At 33.7% G+C, this 13268-nt stretch overlaps 1 protein-coding gene across 1 annotated transcript in view; it reads left to right on the forward strand.

Annotated features, from left to right (window-relative positions):
• The first annotated feature begins 172 nt into the window (after positions 1 to 172).
• LOC108721806 (uncharacterized) overlaps positions 173 to 13268 on the forward strand; it is a 29381-nt gene continuing 16285 nt past the window's right edge. Inside the window, 12 exon segments of the mRNA XM_018446573.1 lie at positions 173 to 426; positions 682 to 1018; positions 1676 to 1789; positions 2003 to 2158; positions 3129 to 3167; positions 3170 to 3498; positions 3912 to 4239; positions 5877 to 6107; positions 7050 to 7163; positions 7600 to 7774; positions 8348 to 8386; positions 8815 to 8818. Coding sequence (XP_018302075.1) covers positions 173 to 426; positions 682 to 1018; positions 1676 to 1789; positions 2003 to 2158; positions 3129 to 3167; positions 3170 to 3498; positions 3912 to 4239; positions 5877 to 6107; positions 7050 to 7163; positions 7600 to 7774; positions 8348 to 8386; positions 8815 to 8818 — 2120 coding nt within the window.

Here is a 13268-nt window from a genome sequence, read left to right on the forward strand (position 1 = left end):
GAACCCTCTAGAATCCTTTAGGATTCTCAATGTTGCATGGCAAGTGGTAAGATTTCCACGTCGTATCGAACTATCAGTAATAATGTGATAACTTTTCAACTGCTATTAGAGGCATTAAGAGAAGCTCAAATACGTCGGATAGGGTCGTCCTGCTATATAATCGGAAGTTAAAATGCGTCTTAAAACAACTATAAGCCCTTCAGTTAAGTTCGGGATGCGCGTTATTGGGATTTGGCCGGGATCTCACAACATCTTATATCGGATTTTTTGGACAATTTCCTTGGGTCTTGCTCAAACATTCCAATTTAAATACATCGTCGCCTGCATCGAAACTGCTAATTTTCTTGATCTAGTAGACAGCGTCAGTACCACGCTGCCTTACAGCTTGCTCTGTTTAAAACTAATTATCCTCTGGCAGAATCAAAGGTAAGAAACTCATTTATACTTGTACTTTAACACACGTACGTTGACACTTTTACATATCTTAAATTAATTATTTATCAATGTATAACATGGTTTCTTATGATAGAAAATTGACGAAGAAAAAGTAGTTGAGAATTACTTATCTTGTTCTCATATACATGTACATAAAAAAATTACGTAATTACAATTTTTTTACTTTGTAATCTCCAATCAGAACTAATTTTGTTACATGATATGTGATGGTGACAATCTTTTCAGATTATTTAACGACATTTTGACATCGATATCACGAGATTGGTGCGATGCTGTCGCTTTCGATATAAGCATTATGACGAATAAAGCAACTCTTTCTCATCGTTGCTCGATATTGATTATCGGAGTATACTCAATTGCCGTTGTGATTTATGTTTCCGCTATAATGGAATTTAACAGCATTAATAGTGAGTCCGGCAGAGGAGAGCTCTTTCTTAAGATGGAATTCCCCTTTGTTTACGAATTTTCTCCTGTTTATGAAATCGTCATGTTCGTTCAGTTTGTACAATTATTGAGCAACGCTTCGGTAATTGGGATGCTGGATGCGCTGATTATAACATTGGTAAGTTTCTGACCTAGTTCAAGACGAATACTAAATATCATTTTGTAGCATGTAAAAGCATTTTTTAAATTAATAAGTTCACATGTGTAAGTTGATTTTGAAAGTCTAAATTATTTTGTCTAAATATTCAGGATTTTTAAATATTCAAGATTTATAAACTGTGATTGGAAGTAGTATTATTGTGAAAATTTGCTAGCTATTTGTATCTGCAAAAATCTTTTATTCATCTTTATAATGTGACATCTTGGACTTTTAGATATTTCATATAAGCGGGCAGATAGATATTGTATGCCAAGGGTTGCTCGAACTTTTCTCAAAAGACTATGAATATAAATCGTATAAGGACGCGAAGAGTGCCGTTATTCGTAAGCATCAAAATGTCATTGCGTTCTCAGACAATATCGAGAGTCTTTTTTCATATATTGCGTTAATGCAGTTTCTTACGAACACGCTTGTCATATGTTGCATAGCATTTGTCATCTTGATAGTAAGTCTAAATACTTAAGGTTTAAATATTTCGCGTCGAATAAGCAACATATACGTATATATGTATGCATATATAAAAGATTATATAAAAGATTGTTAAATTAACAATATATTTAAAAGCAATTGTTATAAATATTCAATATGTACATACAATAATTTTTTTCATTTTAGTCGATTGGAGGTAACAAAAGATACGACATGTTGTTGAAATCTTTATTCTTTTACATCGCTATTACTTTGGAGGCGTTCATCTTTTGCTTTGCCGGAGAATATCTTAGCAATAAGGTTTAAATTAAATACTTTGCTGTAAATATTAGTAATATACATATAAATAGATTTTAACTGTGCAGATAATTTTTATTGTACTGATATTTCGATATAATAACATAATTTTCAGAGAGCAGATACTTTTTACAATCTATAACGATGTGATTAAACGTTTTATCTTATGAACGGCACGATCTTATATATCGGTAATTTTCTTTTTCATTTTTGCAGAGCAAATCAGTCGCAAATGCAGCTTACGAGGCTCTTTGGTACGATGCAAAACCCAGCGAAAGTAGAAGTTTATTGATTTTAATATTAAGATCACAGAAACGATTGACCTTAACAATTGGAAAATTTAATGATTTATCGTTGGAAGTTTTTGCATCTGTAAGATATAAAAATGCTGTCTTCTGTGGACTTGTTCAGTGGATTGTTGTTTTCTAATATAAAATGATTTCATACATTTCAGATTTTGAAAGCCTCTGCTTCTTATGTGTCGGTGTTACTTGCAATGTCTTGATCAACAAATAGATATCAGTTGCAAAGTCTACATAAATATATATATATATGTTTGCATATTATATACGTTTATTATTTAATTTTAAGTTATTATGTGCTACGTGAATATTTTTTTTCCCACTTATCGTTTTCGTATTTTTCGCTTATCTTTTTATAAACTTTGAGAACAAGATGTATAAGGATATATATGTATAAATATCATTGTAATTTAAAAATACATAAAGCAGCATTTACCTTGCCGTATTTATTATTTGTATAATACAAAGTTCTATTAAAATGCTTATATAAATTCTTTTGTCCAGAATGGATGTGGATGCATAACAATGTATACATATCAGCTTATATGTAGTGAAGTATTATTGTCAGTCTTAGACTTCCGACTCTCTAAGTCGTATACATCTGAACGAAAATTACATACAAAGTTGAATTACTTTTGCCTGTTGCATTTCCTTATGTATATCAACCCATCATTCGCGAAAATTCAGTACCATGATCGAAAACTTATGTTCGGTACTTTCCTCAGAAACTTCTATTGATGATAGTCTCTGGCGATTTTTGCTCTTACACTGGCGCGTTGTAACTTCTTCCCTATAATATTTCCTTGCATATTTAAAGTAAATCACCTGCAATAACGGTGACAGGCGATTTTCCCGTTCCGGAAACGATGAAATAGCTCTCGTCGATTCTTTGCCCATCAAGGCCTGCAATCATCGTTCGATCGTAGTAACTTTTTTTCTGCATTCCTAAGCATATGACGAAAATACACGTTTAACGTTCGCGATTGGCTGGCGGCCTTTAGGGTAGGACCGCATCCAATTTTCATGTTAATATCTTGAAGCTTATTCTCTGGGAAGTACGTGCAGCGATCGTATGGAAGTTTCATCAGAATATGAACTTACGCTTGTTCTGTCCGGTTTCGTCAACGAAGAGATAAAAAAACGTGGATTTTTATACGTGATGATACCGACTAGCACTGTCAGTCGACCGGTCGAAATCGGCCTCCGTCTTACTGGAATATGGCCGAATTCTTCGATTCTCTTCAGATTGCTTTGGACATTGGTGATGGGAACAGGATTGATTTTCCAGTATCATTATCTTTTGATACACTTTAGTGTTAAGGAACTGCCGCATTTGATAGACGGTTTAAGCACCACTTTGCCGTACAATCTTCTTTTCTTCAAGCTGATTGTCCTGTGGGTCAATAACCGGTATGTATTTTCTAAAACATAATATTTTATAAAACATATTCTCAGATTGATTCTACGGGAATTAAAGATAATAATGATTCGCGCGTAAAATACGTCAATTGCTAAGCAAGGTTGTCTTAAAGCGATCTAAGTATAATGTTCAGTTTCGGATTGCTGAAAAGATATTTTGTATTATAAAATATAATGTTATTCAACTTTTTTATTATATTGATAATACATTGCAGCAATTCAAAGATATTTGACAATTAGAAAAATTTTTTTTTATGAAGAGAGAAGAGAAAATTATCTCGGCAATCGAGATTTTACACTTTGTGATTTTCTTCTTTTCACGAGCTAATGGAAGTACATTTGTTTTGCGTTACGTCGTGAATATAGATCTATATTGCACCGTGTTGCAAGGTATTATATTGCAGATTATTCATTGATATTCTGACGGCGATGTCCAACGACTGGAGCGAGTATTCTAACATGTACGCTATGATCAACAAAGCGATCCTTGCGCATCGCTGCTCAAAAGTGACCATCGGTGTTTACTCTACAGCGGTGTTGCTTTACAGTACCGCGTCTATAAACTTTCGCAAACAGACCAATGATAGTTGTCGAGAGTTATTGATAAAGATGGAGTTGCCGTTCGAATTTTGCGAATCGCCAATTTACGAGATCGTGGAGTGTGTGCAATTCGTTCACTTAATGGCAGTTGCTTCCGCCATAGGTATGCTGGACGCATTAATGGTTACTCTGGTGAGTTGCAACAAAAAATGCTTACAATTTTCTTTCTTGCGTTTTGTTACATTGCAATACTTATGATCGATATTCATAGTTGGTTTTTATTTAAAACCGTCTTGATGTCATAAGTCAATCGCAGAGTGGTATTAATCTTAGGACATTATTTAAAACGGTCTTAAAATAAAGACCGATTATGAATACTGGCCAATCGTTTTTCTATAACTTTATAATGCATGATTAATTACTATAATATTTAAAAATAATTCATCATAATAATAAGAAGTAATTTCTCTTATCCATTGTAAAATAAAAACACTTTATAAAATAAAAATATATTCCTTTTGGAAAGTTAAGAAAATATAGGCGAAGATTACAATAATAAGCAATTATAATAAAGATTGTGCATGTATGTAATAATTAAACATGTGTGTGTGTGCGTGCGTGCGTGCGTGCGTGCGTGCGTGTGTGTGTGACGATTTATAAGGAAACTATATGTTCAAAATCATGTTTTTTCTGATTAATATTAGTGAAGAAGAAAAGAAGTTCAAGAATGACAATTTCAAAAGATGAAAAAAGATTATATCGAAAATATAAGTGAAATTAATCAGTACTTAAATAAACCAGTGTTCTAATTTCTTCAAAAGATAACAGAAATATTAGTTATACCAAACAAACGATTAAGAGAAATTTATTCAATTAATTAAAAGTTTTCAAAGAAATAAAAATATTCTATTCGTTATTTAAATCGTAATAAATGTATAACGCAAGAATTTAAGGAAAACACTGCAGGAAAAGTAAATTGCACGAAAGATAGGAGAGAAGTTAAAACACATGATACGATACAAAACGCAAACGTAAGTAGTAGCATGCGTGAGACGTTCCGAATCGACAGATTCTCGATCCATAGGAGCGATCGATGGTCGCAGATCTCAACCTCATTCCCTCTTTTACATAAGTCCATCAGCGTCGCTGTAATTCGTTCGCGCTTTCGATCTACGATCCTCACGCATGCGAACGTCGACTCTTTTATGTTGGGCTCCGCGTAAGGGTGGGATACGCTTCCAGTTGTTTCACGTTTCTGCTCGTATATAATAATGAACTGAACAAGACCTTGCGACTACACTTCGTTTCGTTCTGATGCCTTACTGCGGGCCGGCTGGCATTTCCATTTTTTTTGAAGATGTCATAGTACCTAAAAGAAGTTTGAAACGGTCAGCTTGGCCATTTGTTCTCTTTTCATTATAAACCACGTATACAAACGCGTGCATGTATTGCGGCTACTTGTGAGACGAATTGTTAAGCAGTGTTCCGCTTAGTTAGATAACTCAAAATCATCTAAATAAGATAATTTACACGTAAAAGTATATATTTTAGATAAAATAAATTTTAAATGATTTCATTTTAAATTTATCTAGATAAAGGATGAAATTATAAATTGTTTGATCAAGATAATTTTAAGATAATACCGCTTAAGTAAAATAATTCAGGATTTAGGACTTTAGCAGCATTCTTTCTAATTTGATGCTTCATTAAATGTATACGTTATTAATTTAATATTGTTTAAATTATATTAAAAATTGTATTTATGCAATATTTGTTCAAGCGAATATTTTTGTTTAACAGTCAAATAATGAAATAATTAATACATATAGATGATACACATCGGTGGACAGATAGACCTTATGCAACAGGAAGTGGAAGAAATTTGCCCTAAAAATAATAAATATAATTTACCCGCTACCATATTGAGATCTTTAATTAATAAACATCATAAGATCATCGCTTTCTCGGAGAATATTGAGAGTCTTTTTTCTCACATCGCGCTAATGCAATTTTTCTCGAATACTTTGATCATATGTTGCATCGGATTCCTCATAGTAACTGTGAGTAACAGAGATTTATAATTGAATTTTTGTTTAAATTTTCGTTCTTTAAATATCGTACATATTTCAATATCTTCTAATGCACTGCTTTATAAAAGTTGTGATGCGCGGAGATACATATTATACAAAGTATCCCATAAATACCGTAACAACGTTAAAGGGTAGATTCCTGACATCATTTTGGGACGTAAATCCTAATATTAAAATGTTGAAGCTGTAATAGTTTATGAATTATAAGCATTTAAAATCAATTTTATACCGTCTAAAGTTCGTGCGTTCAACATATGTGCGGTATGATCGGTATGGTAATGTAAAATGACAATCATACTTGAACGCGCGAACTTTAGGTGATATGATTCGCTAACTTTACATGTTTATAATTAAAAAGCTATTACAGTCTCAACTTTGGTATTAGGATTTTCATCTCAGGAATCTATCCTTATGCGTTATTACCGTCTTTACTGGACACCCTGTATAAAGATCTATGTATACATCTGCACGGGCACACACGTTGAATGTGAACTTTTATTTACCCAATCGGAAAGAAATGATAATATTTATTTTTAGACTCTTATTTCTAGATGTAGTTATTTGTACACATGTTACACACATTTTTATTTCGAGCACCTCGTGGTATTCGAAATGGTAGTGGTTTTAAATTCACATATTCGCGCAAACTGCATGATAAACACGAATGTCCACTATTTAGTCGCAAGCAGAGAGCAAGTTAAAAGATTTCTATGTGAATGTACTGACATGACTTCGAGTCATTTATTCATCTATAGAAATGTTATAAGACTGACCGGATATCCTTAAACTCCTTTATCTTCGCACAAAGCTTTCACGAGTTGCACAATGGTGGGAGATATCCGCTTGCTTCCGTGTGTCTGAGATGTCTGCCTTATAGCGTACCTTCTTCCTGACCATTTTGTTGACTTGCAGTCGATGGGCACAAATGAAGGAGTCAAGATGATAGTGAAGACCTTGTTTTTTTACATCGCTATCACTTTGGAAGCATTTATCTTCTGTTTCGCTGGTGAATATCTGAGTAATAAGGTAAGTATACGAAATCACTAGTCAGTTTTTCCTTTTTCCCCCATGTAAAATTGTTAAAAAGATTATTACTAGATTGTTGATAAAAAGATTGGACTTGTATAAAAAGATTACTTATCTGATAATACAGTAGCATACATGCGAGGACCAGGGCTGGGTAATCATTTAAAATGCCAAATATAAAATACTTAAAAAAATGTATTTAAAATGTAAAATGTTTTTCGAATCCACTTTATATGTAAAATGGGTAAATAGATATTTTAAATAGTTTTCAAATACAGAATGGTTTTCCTTACATACATTTTAATATACATTTTTTTAAGTATTTTACATTTAGCATTTTAAATAGAATTACATTTTAAATGGCATTTTAAATGCAAAAATACCCAGCCCTGGCGAGGACGACATCTTATCTACATGTACCCGTCTCTCATTTTAGAGCAGAACGATCGGCGATGCCGTATATGAATCTCTTTGGTATACTCTCAAGCCTCGAGATTGCCGCATTCTACTATTTGTTATAATGAGATCGCAAAGACGTCTGACAATTACTGCGGGGAAGTTTATGGATTTATCGTTAGAAGGATTCACAAATGTAAGATTTCATTGAAATTGTGGATTTTTTACAGCTACATAAGTTAATAAAGTAAATTAATATACATATACTGCAATATAGACATCTACAGTCACGAAATGAAATAATTATTTAGACAGTAGGTCATTATACCAATGATTTCTTCAAATTGTTCTTCGAGTGAATTAAAAATTGTAGTTCTAACACTCATTACAACACACATACACACATACATACACACACACACAGTGGTATAATTTATAATATTAGTTGACTAAATATAAATATAAGCTATCAATGCGTGCCTGAATTTACAATTTTTAATACCTGGACAATTGGAGAAATCATCGATATAATGACCCACTGTCCGGATAATTAGTTCTATAACTGTATATTGCAATATATATTTAGTGTTAATTCATATATTTGATTAGTATTAATGTCATATGTTGTTTTTATTGTGAGAAATGCTAAGAAATTTTTTATATTCCATATCTGATATCTTCGATATCTTCGATGTATCTTATAACACATTATTTTCAAGTCAAAATTAGACATTCGTCTTTATCTAAATATGCATATGTAAATATATATATATATAATATAAGAAAAGTTAAATCTCATTTTAAACATGACAATAGTTTAAGAATACGTATACGGTTAACCGTATATTATAAGTAAAAGCAATTTCGAGTATCTCACTTATTTTATGTTATGTGTAATTACTACTGAAGATATATATAAATATAATTTACATTTTATTATTTATTTCATAATTGCTTGCAATGATAATGATGATAATGTTTTGTTTTATCGATTAAAATACTGCACAGTAAATTGATTCATTTTGTATTATTTAATTTTTCAGAGTTTGAAAGCCTCTGCGTCGTACATATCTGTTTTATACGCAATGTATTGATATCAAGAAAACTGTATATACTTTGGACTGTGTATACACGCTGTGACAAACTCGAAGTAATATTTATTTCTTTTTAAAAATAAACTAATTGTAATGGTTTAATAATATTCATCGTGGATACAAAATATAAAACTTTTATCATGTTATTTTAATTAATAGAGGAAGGTCACCGACATACCACTTTGTTTTCAGACAATATTTCTTAAACAAAAGGTGAAAATCTAAAAATACAACTTCAAAAACATAAATACAAATTAAAAAGTGTCTTCTATCATATAGTATAAGCAGTTTTTATAATATTGTTTGCAATTTTGCAAACGTAAGTTATGCAAAAATGAGCGTCTGACAAAATGGGCTCCAAAACTGACATAGTAGACAATAATGCCAATATTCCTATATTCTATAAATAAAGATATATATCCTATTCTGTAAAGAAAACTAATTTATGAAACTATAAACATTTAAAATGACATAATATTATCAATAATATAGTCACCATTATTTTAATTACGCAATTTGCAAAAGAACACCATAAGAATTTTCTTCTCAGATTCATAGAATTTGTTTTTAGCTGATTTGGTATAGAAATAAGCCACAAATATATGAATTATGAGTTTGTACTTCTTTAATTAGTTAAACAAATCACGTTTTTATTAGTATTAATAAGATATTAAAAAGGTTAGTTTTTAAGAAATAAGGGGATGTCGCTTTAGGAGATCTATGTCAGTATCGGTGATCTTCCTCTAGTATTATATGTAGGAAAAATCTAATTTTACAGAAGAGTGATGCTATTGATTTGGTGAAATCACTAAGAAGTAATCCTTTTTGAGCTAGAATTTTTGGAGATATAATTAATTTACTAATAGTTAGACAATTAGAAGGAAACAATCCATGAAAAACATGATACTAGCCAATTGGAAGAGTATCGTTTTTCATTACAATGACGCAGACTTCACAACTTCACCAAACTTTTGCGCAAACCCAGCTTAAGTTCTGATAGCTGAATTAGGATTTTCTATTGTATCCTCTGATATAAGTACAGCTTCAATCTGAGTCAAAAAAGTAGTAAATCCTTCATACGTAAGCAAAGTATTTCCGACAATTCGATAAAGGTGAAGTTTTACGGATTTAATTCCCGCTTCCCATTTTCCACCAAAATGTGGAGCGGAGGATGGGTTAAATCGCCATTGGGTTCCGTCATTAGCCAGCAGAGTGGCGAGTTTGTCTGATTCTTGAGTAGATAATGTGAATAATCGTTGCAGCTCAGCATCAGCACCCTTGGTCCTACAGTCACTGGACAAAGTAGAACAGATACCACGTCGAGCTGTAAATCTTTTAAATGCGGCTATAAAGCCTTCTGCAGTGTAATTTGTTACGAGCTCCAAATGAATAGCGGAAGTAGCATAGCAAACAAAGAGGGCGATGTATGCCTTATAAGTTTTGGTATTTTTTCTCTTCCATGTTTTGATGACGAAAAGGCCAGCATAATCTACTCCAGTGGTTGTAAAGGGTCTAGAAGGTGTTATTCTTTCTGTTGGTAATTGCCCCATCAATTGTTATGCTCTTTTTTGTCGGTAACGCGCACATCGTACACATCTAAGTATAAAAGACCGTACTGGAGATCGTTCTCCGATAATCCAATAGTCGTGTCTTATATGTGACAATGTAACTTGGGTACTACCATGCAAGGTACGCAGATGAGCATCTGCAATAATGAGGGTAGTTAAAGGTGAGTCCTTTGGTAGAATTAATGGATGTTTCTCTGACGGTGAAAAAGAAGAAAGTTGCAAACGATCTCCAACACGTATAAGACTGTTCGAATCCATGAATGGTGTTAGACGTAAAAGAGGATTGGATGTAGGCAAGAACCTCTAGCTCCTGGTGAAAGTGCGATTTCTGGATTACGCTGACTCAGAACAATCTAGCGTCCTCCAATTCTTTGGTAGTAAGGGTAGTACTGTTGAGTTCGATGTCCTTTTGAGTTTAGCAATAGTTCTTCGACAAAGAGCAGTGATTCGAACGAGTTTGTTTAAGCTAGAATATCTGTATATGAGATCCCATGTTTGTGACAAGAGTAGCGTTCACCTTAGCCGGCTTTTCTCCGAGAAGTTCTTTATGGGTAGTTAGAATAGCTAAAGCGGGCCAATTTAAAGGCGATTGGGACAATCAAGGTGGTCCAGTCCACCAAGTTGAATGTTCCGATAGTTGGCGAGGGGTTAATCCTCTTGTTGCTAAATCTGCGGGATTCTCGTATCCAGGGATGAACTTCCAGGCTGCTTGAAATAATGTATCTTGAATATAACAAACTCTATTGTGCACAAAGTCTTTCCACCGCGATGGATGGTTATTAAGCCACGTGTGCGTGATTGATGAATCAGTCCACATAAAAATAGAGGGGTTCAAGTTATTTAATATGGTTAACAAATGAGATACAAATTTCATTAGTAAGACAGCTCCCATCAATTCCAAACGTGGAATGGTCAGTCTTTTAAGAGGAGCTACCTTTGTCTTGAAGGCCAGGTGGTAGTCACTTCCCCTAGCTCGTTAGTCATACGAAGATATACAACTGCAGCCATAGCCATCTATGATGCATCACAAAATCCATGAAGCTCAGTTAAGTTACTAGCTTTGCATCCTATCCAATGTGGAAATGTAAGATTGTTCAGATCCTTTAAATTGTCGAGAAAGTTGCGCCATTTATTAGTTATAGGATCAGGTAATGGATTATCCCAACCCAGCCTGATAGACCAAAGCTCTTGTATAAGGATCTTGGCAGATATAATAATCGGTGAAAGGAGCCCGAATGGATCGAACAGCCGTGCTATGGTAGATAAGACGGTGTTCTTTTAGTTATAACTTCTGTTCTAGATAGGTTCAATGTGAACTGGAACATATCCTTAGACGGTTGCCAACATAGTCCAAGAGTGTGAACGATTAGATCGTCAACATCAATGTGAACGGTGGAGTAACTAATTTGTCTTTCCACTGGAACGCGTACTAGAGTATCAGGAAAATAATTGCTGGTAATCCATTTCTGTAAGCTAAAACCGCCCACCATGCATAGTCGTATTAGTTGATCTATGATTTCTTATGTCTTTTCAACGCAATCAGTTCCGCCAAAGATCATCGACATATCTTCCTCTTTTCAGGAACTGCCAAAGGATATTTCGGACTCTCATCTTCTAAAAGTTGCAAAAGGACATGTAATGAGAGATACGGAGCACAAGCTAGGCCGTATGTGACTGTTATAAGTTCATAGGTGAGAAGTCCCCTGTCTGGATCTATCCACAAAATGCGCTGAAAGGCCTAATGATCTTGAACTTTTATTTGTCGAAACATTTTCTCGACATCAGTGGAGAACATATAACGAAATAATCGAAACCATACAAATAAGTCGGTTTGCAATTTTGCTCCAGTATGTAGAAGATCGTTCAACGAATATCCAGAAGGTAGGACTGGAACCATTAAATACGATTCTTAACTTTGTAGTGAGACTTTGCTCTCTTAGGACGCCATGATGTGGCAGATAATAACTGTACGAAGGAGACAGCTTACAATCTGAGACTAACTGCATGTGTTGTAATCCTTCGTATTCCTTTAAGAAGTCTAAGCAAGCCTGAGTATAATCATCATTGGTTTTAAATTGATTTCTCAATCTCATTGCAAGTCGTAATGCCTTAGTATGAGATTCTCTCAGTTTTTTAATCGATTGTTTAAAAGGAAGTTTGACTATATATCCTTGATTATCTCTAGAGTGCGTAGATTTGAAATGGTTTTCACATTCTTGGTCTGCTAATGACAGACGAGAAGCTCTAGTTAAAAAAAGTTCTTCTAGAGTCCAAAATTTGCATAATAGATTGTAATAACGATGCAGCCGACCCGGTAAGACGAGTTTTTAGATATTGCAGTTTTTCTACAGAGGACAACGTGAGATTGTCAATTACAAGTGAATTAAATAAGTCTTTAAAGGATAACCAGTCGGCCAGTGCACCGTTAAATTTGAAAAGATCAATATGAGGAAACCGCGCATGGTGAAAGAACACTGGTAACTCTGAAGAGGATAAAGAGGTAGAGTTCGAAATTGAAGTGCTTGGAATGCTCTCCCGATCCTGTACTAATAGTGCGTTCAATTTCTCGACTGATTCGGCATAATGTTCATGTGTTACAAAGAGATTGTTTGTAAAATAAGAATGATTACGTATATTCAACTTATCGTTTGTAAACAGTTCGTTGATAGATATCGTGATTGCTTTGTGTTCCAGTGAAAATTGCTCCCAGTCATCTTTCAGAGTGGATAAGCGTGCGTGAACTCTGTGAGGTTAGGTTTGTCAAGCCATCTTTCGTAAAGTTGCCATACGTATGAGCTATGATCTCAGATGTAACGAGCTGTTGTTCAATATGACCGTGGATGTGACTGAACTTCATTTCTCCTCGTCGCTCACAGGATCCGACTCGAAGGACCAAAAATAGTGTTCTTGCTATTATAGGTCGTTGGAAAAATATAAATATTACATTAAAAATAAGTAAACGCAAGGAGAAAAATTTTAAACATTGACAATCAGAGAAAGTAATATTATCGTGATTATTAACTTACAAGGGAACCTCTCGAGGTGAT

This window comes from Mycetomoellerius zeteki, unplaced genomic scaffold, assembly GCF_001594055.1.
Source record: "Mycetomoellerius zeteki isolate Tzet28-1 unplaced genomic scaffold, Tzet1.0 scaffold105, whole genome shotgun sequence".
Classification (NCBI taxonomy): Eukaryota; Metazoa; Arthropoda; class Insecta; order Hymenoptera; family Formicidae; genus Mycetomoellerius; species Mycetomoellerius zeteki.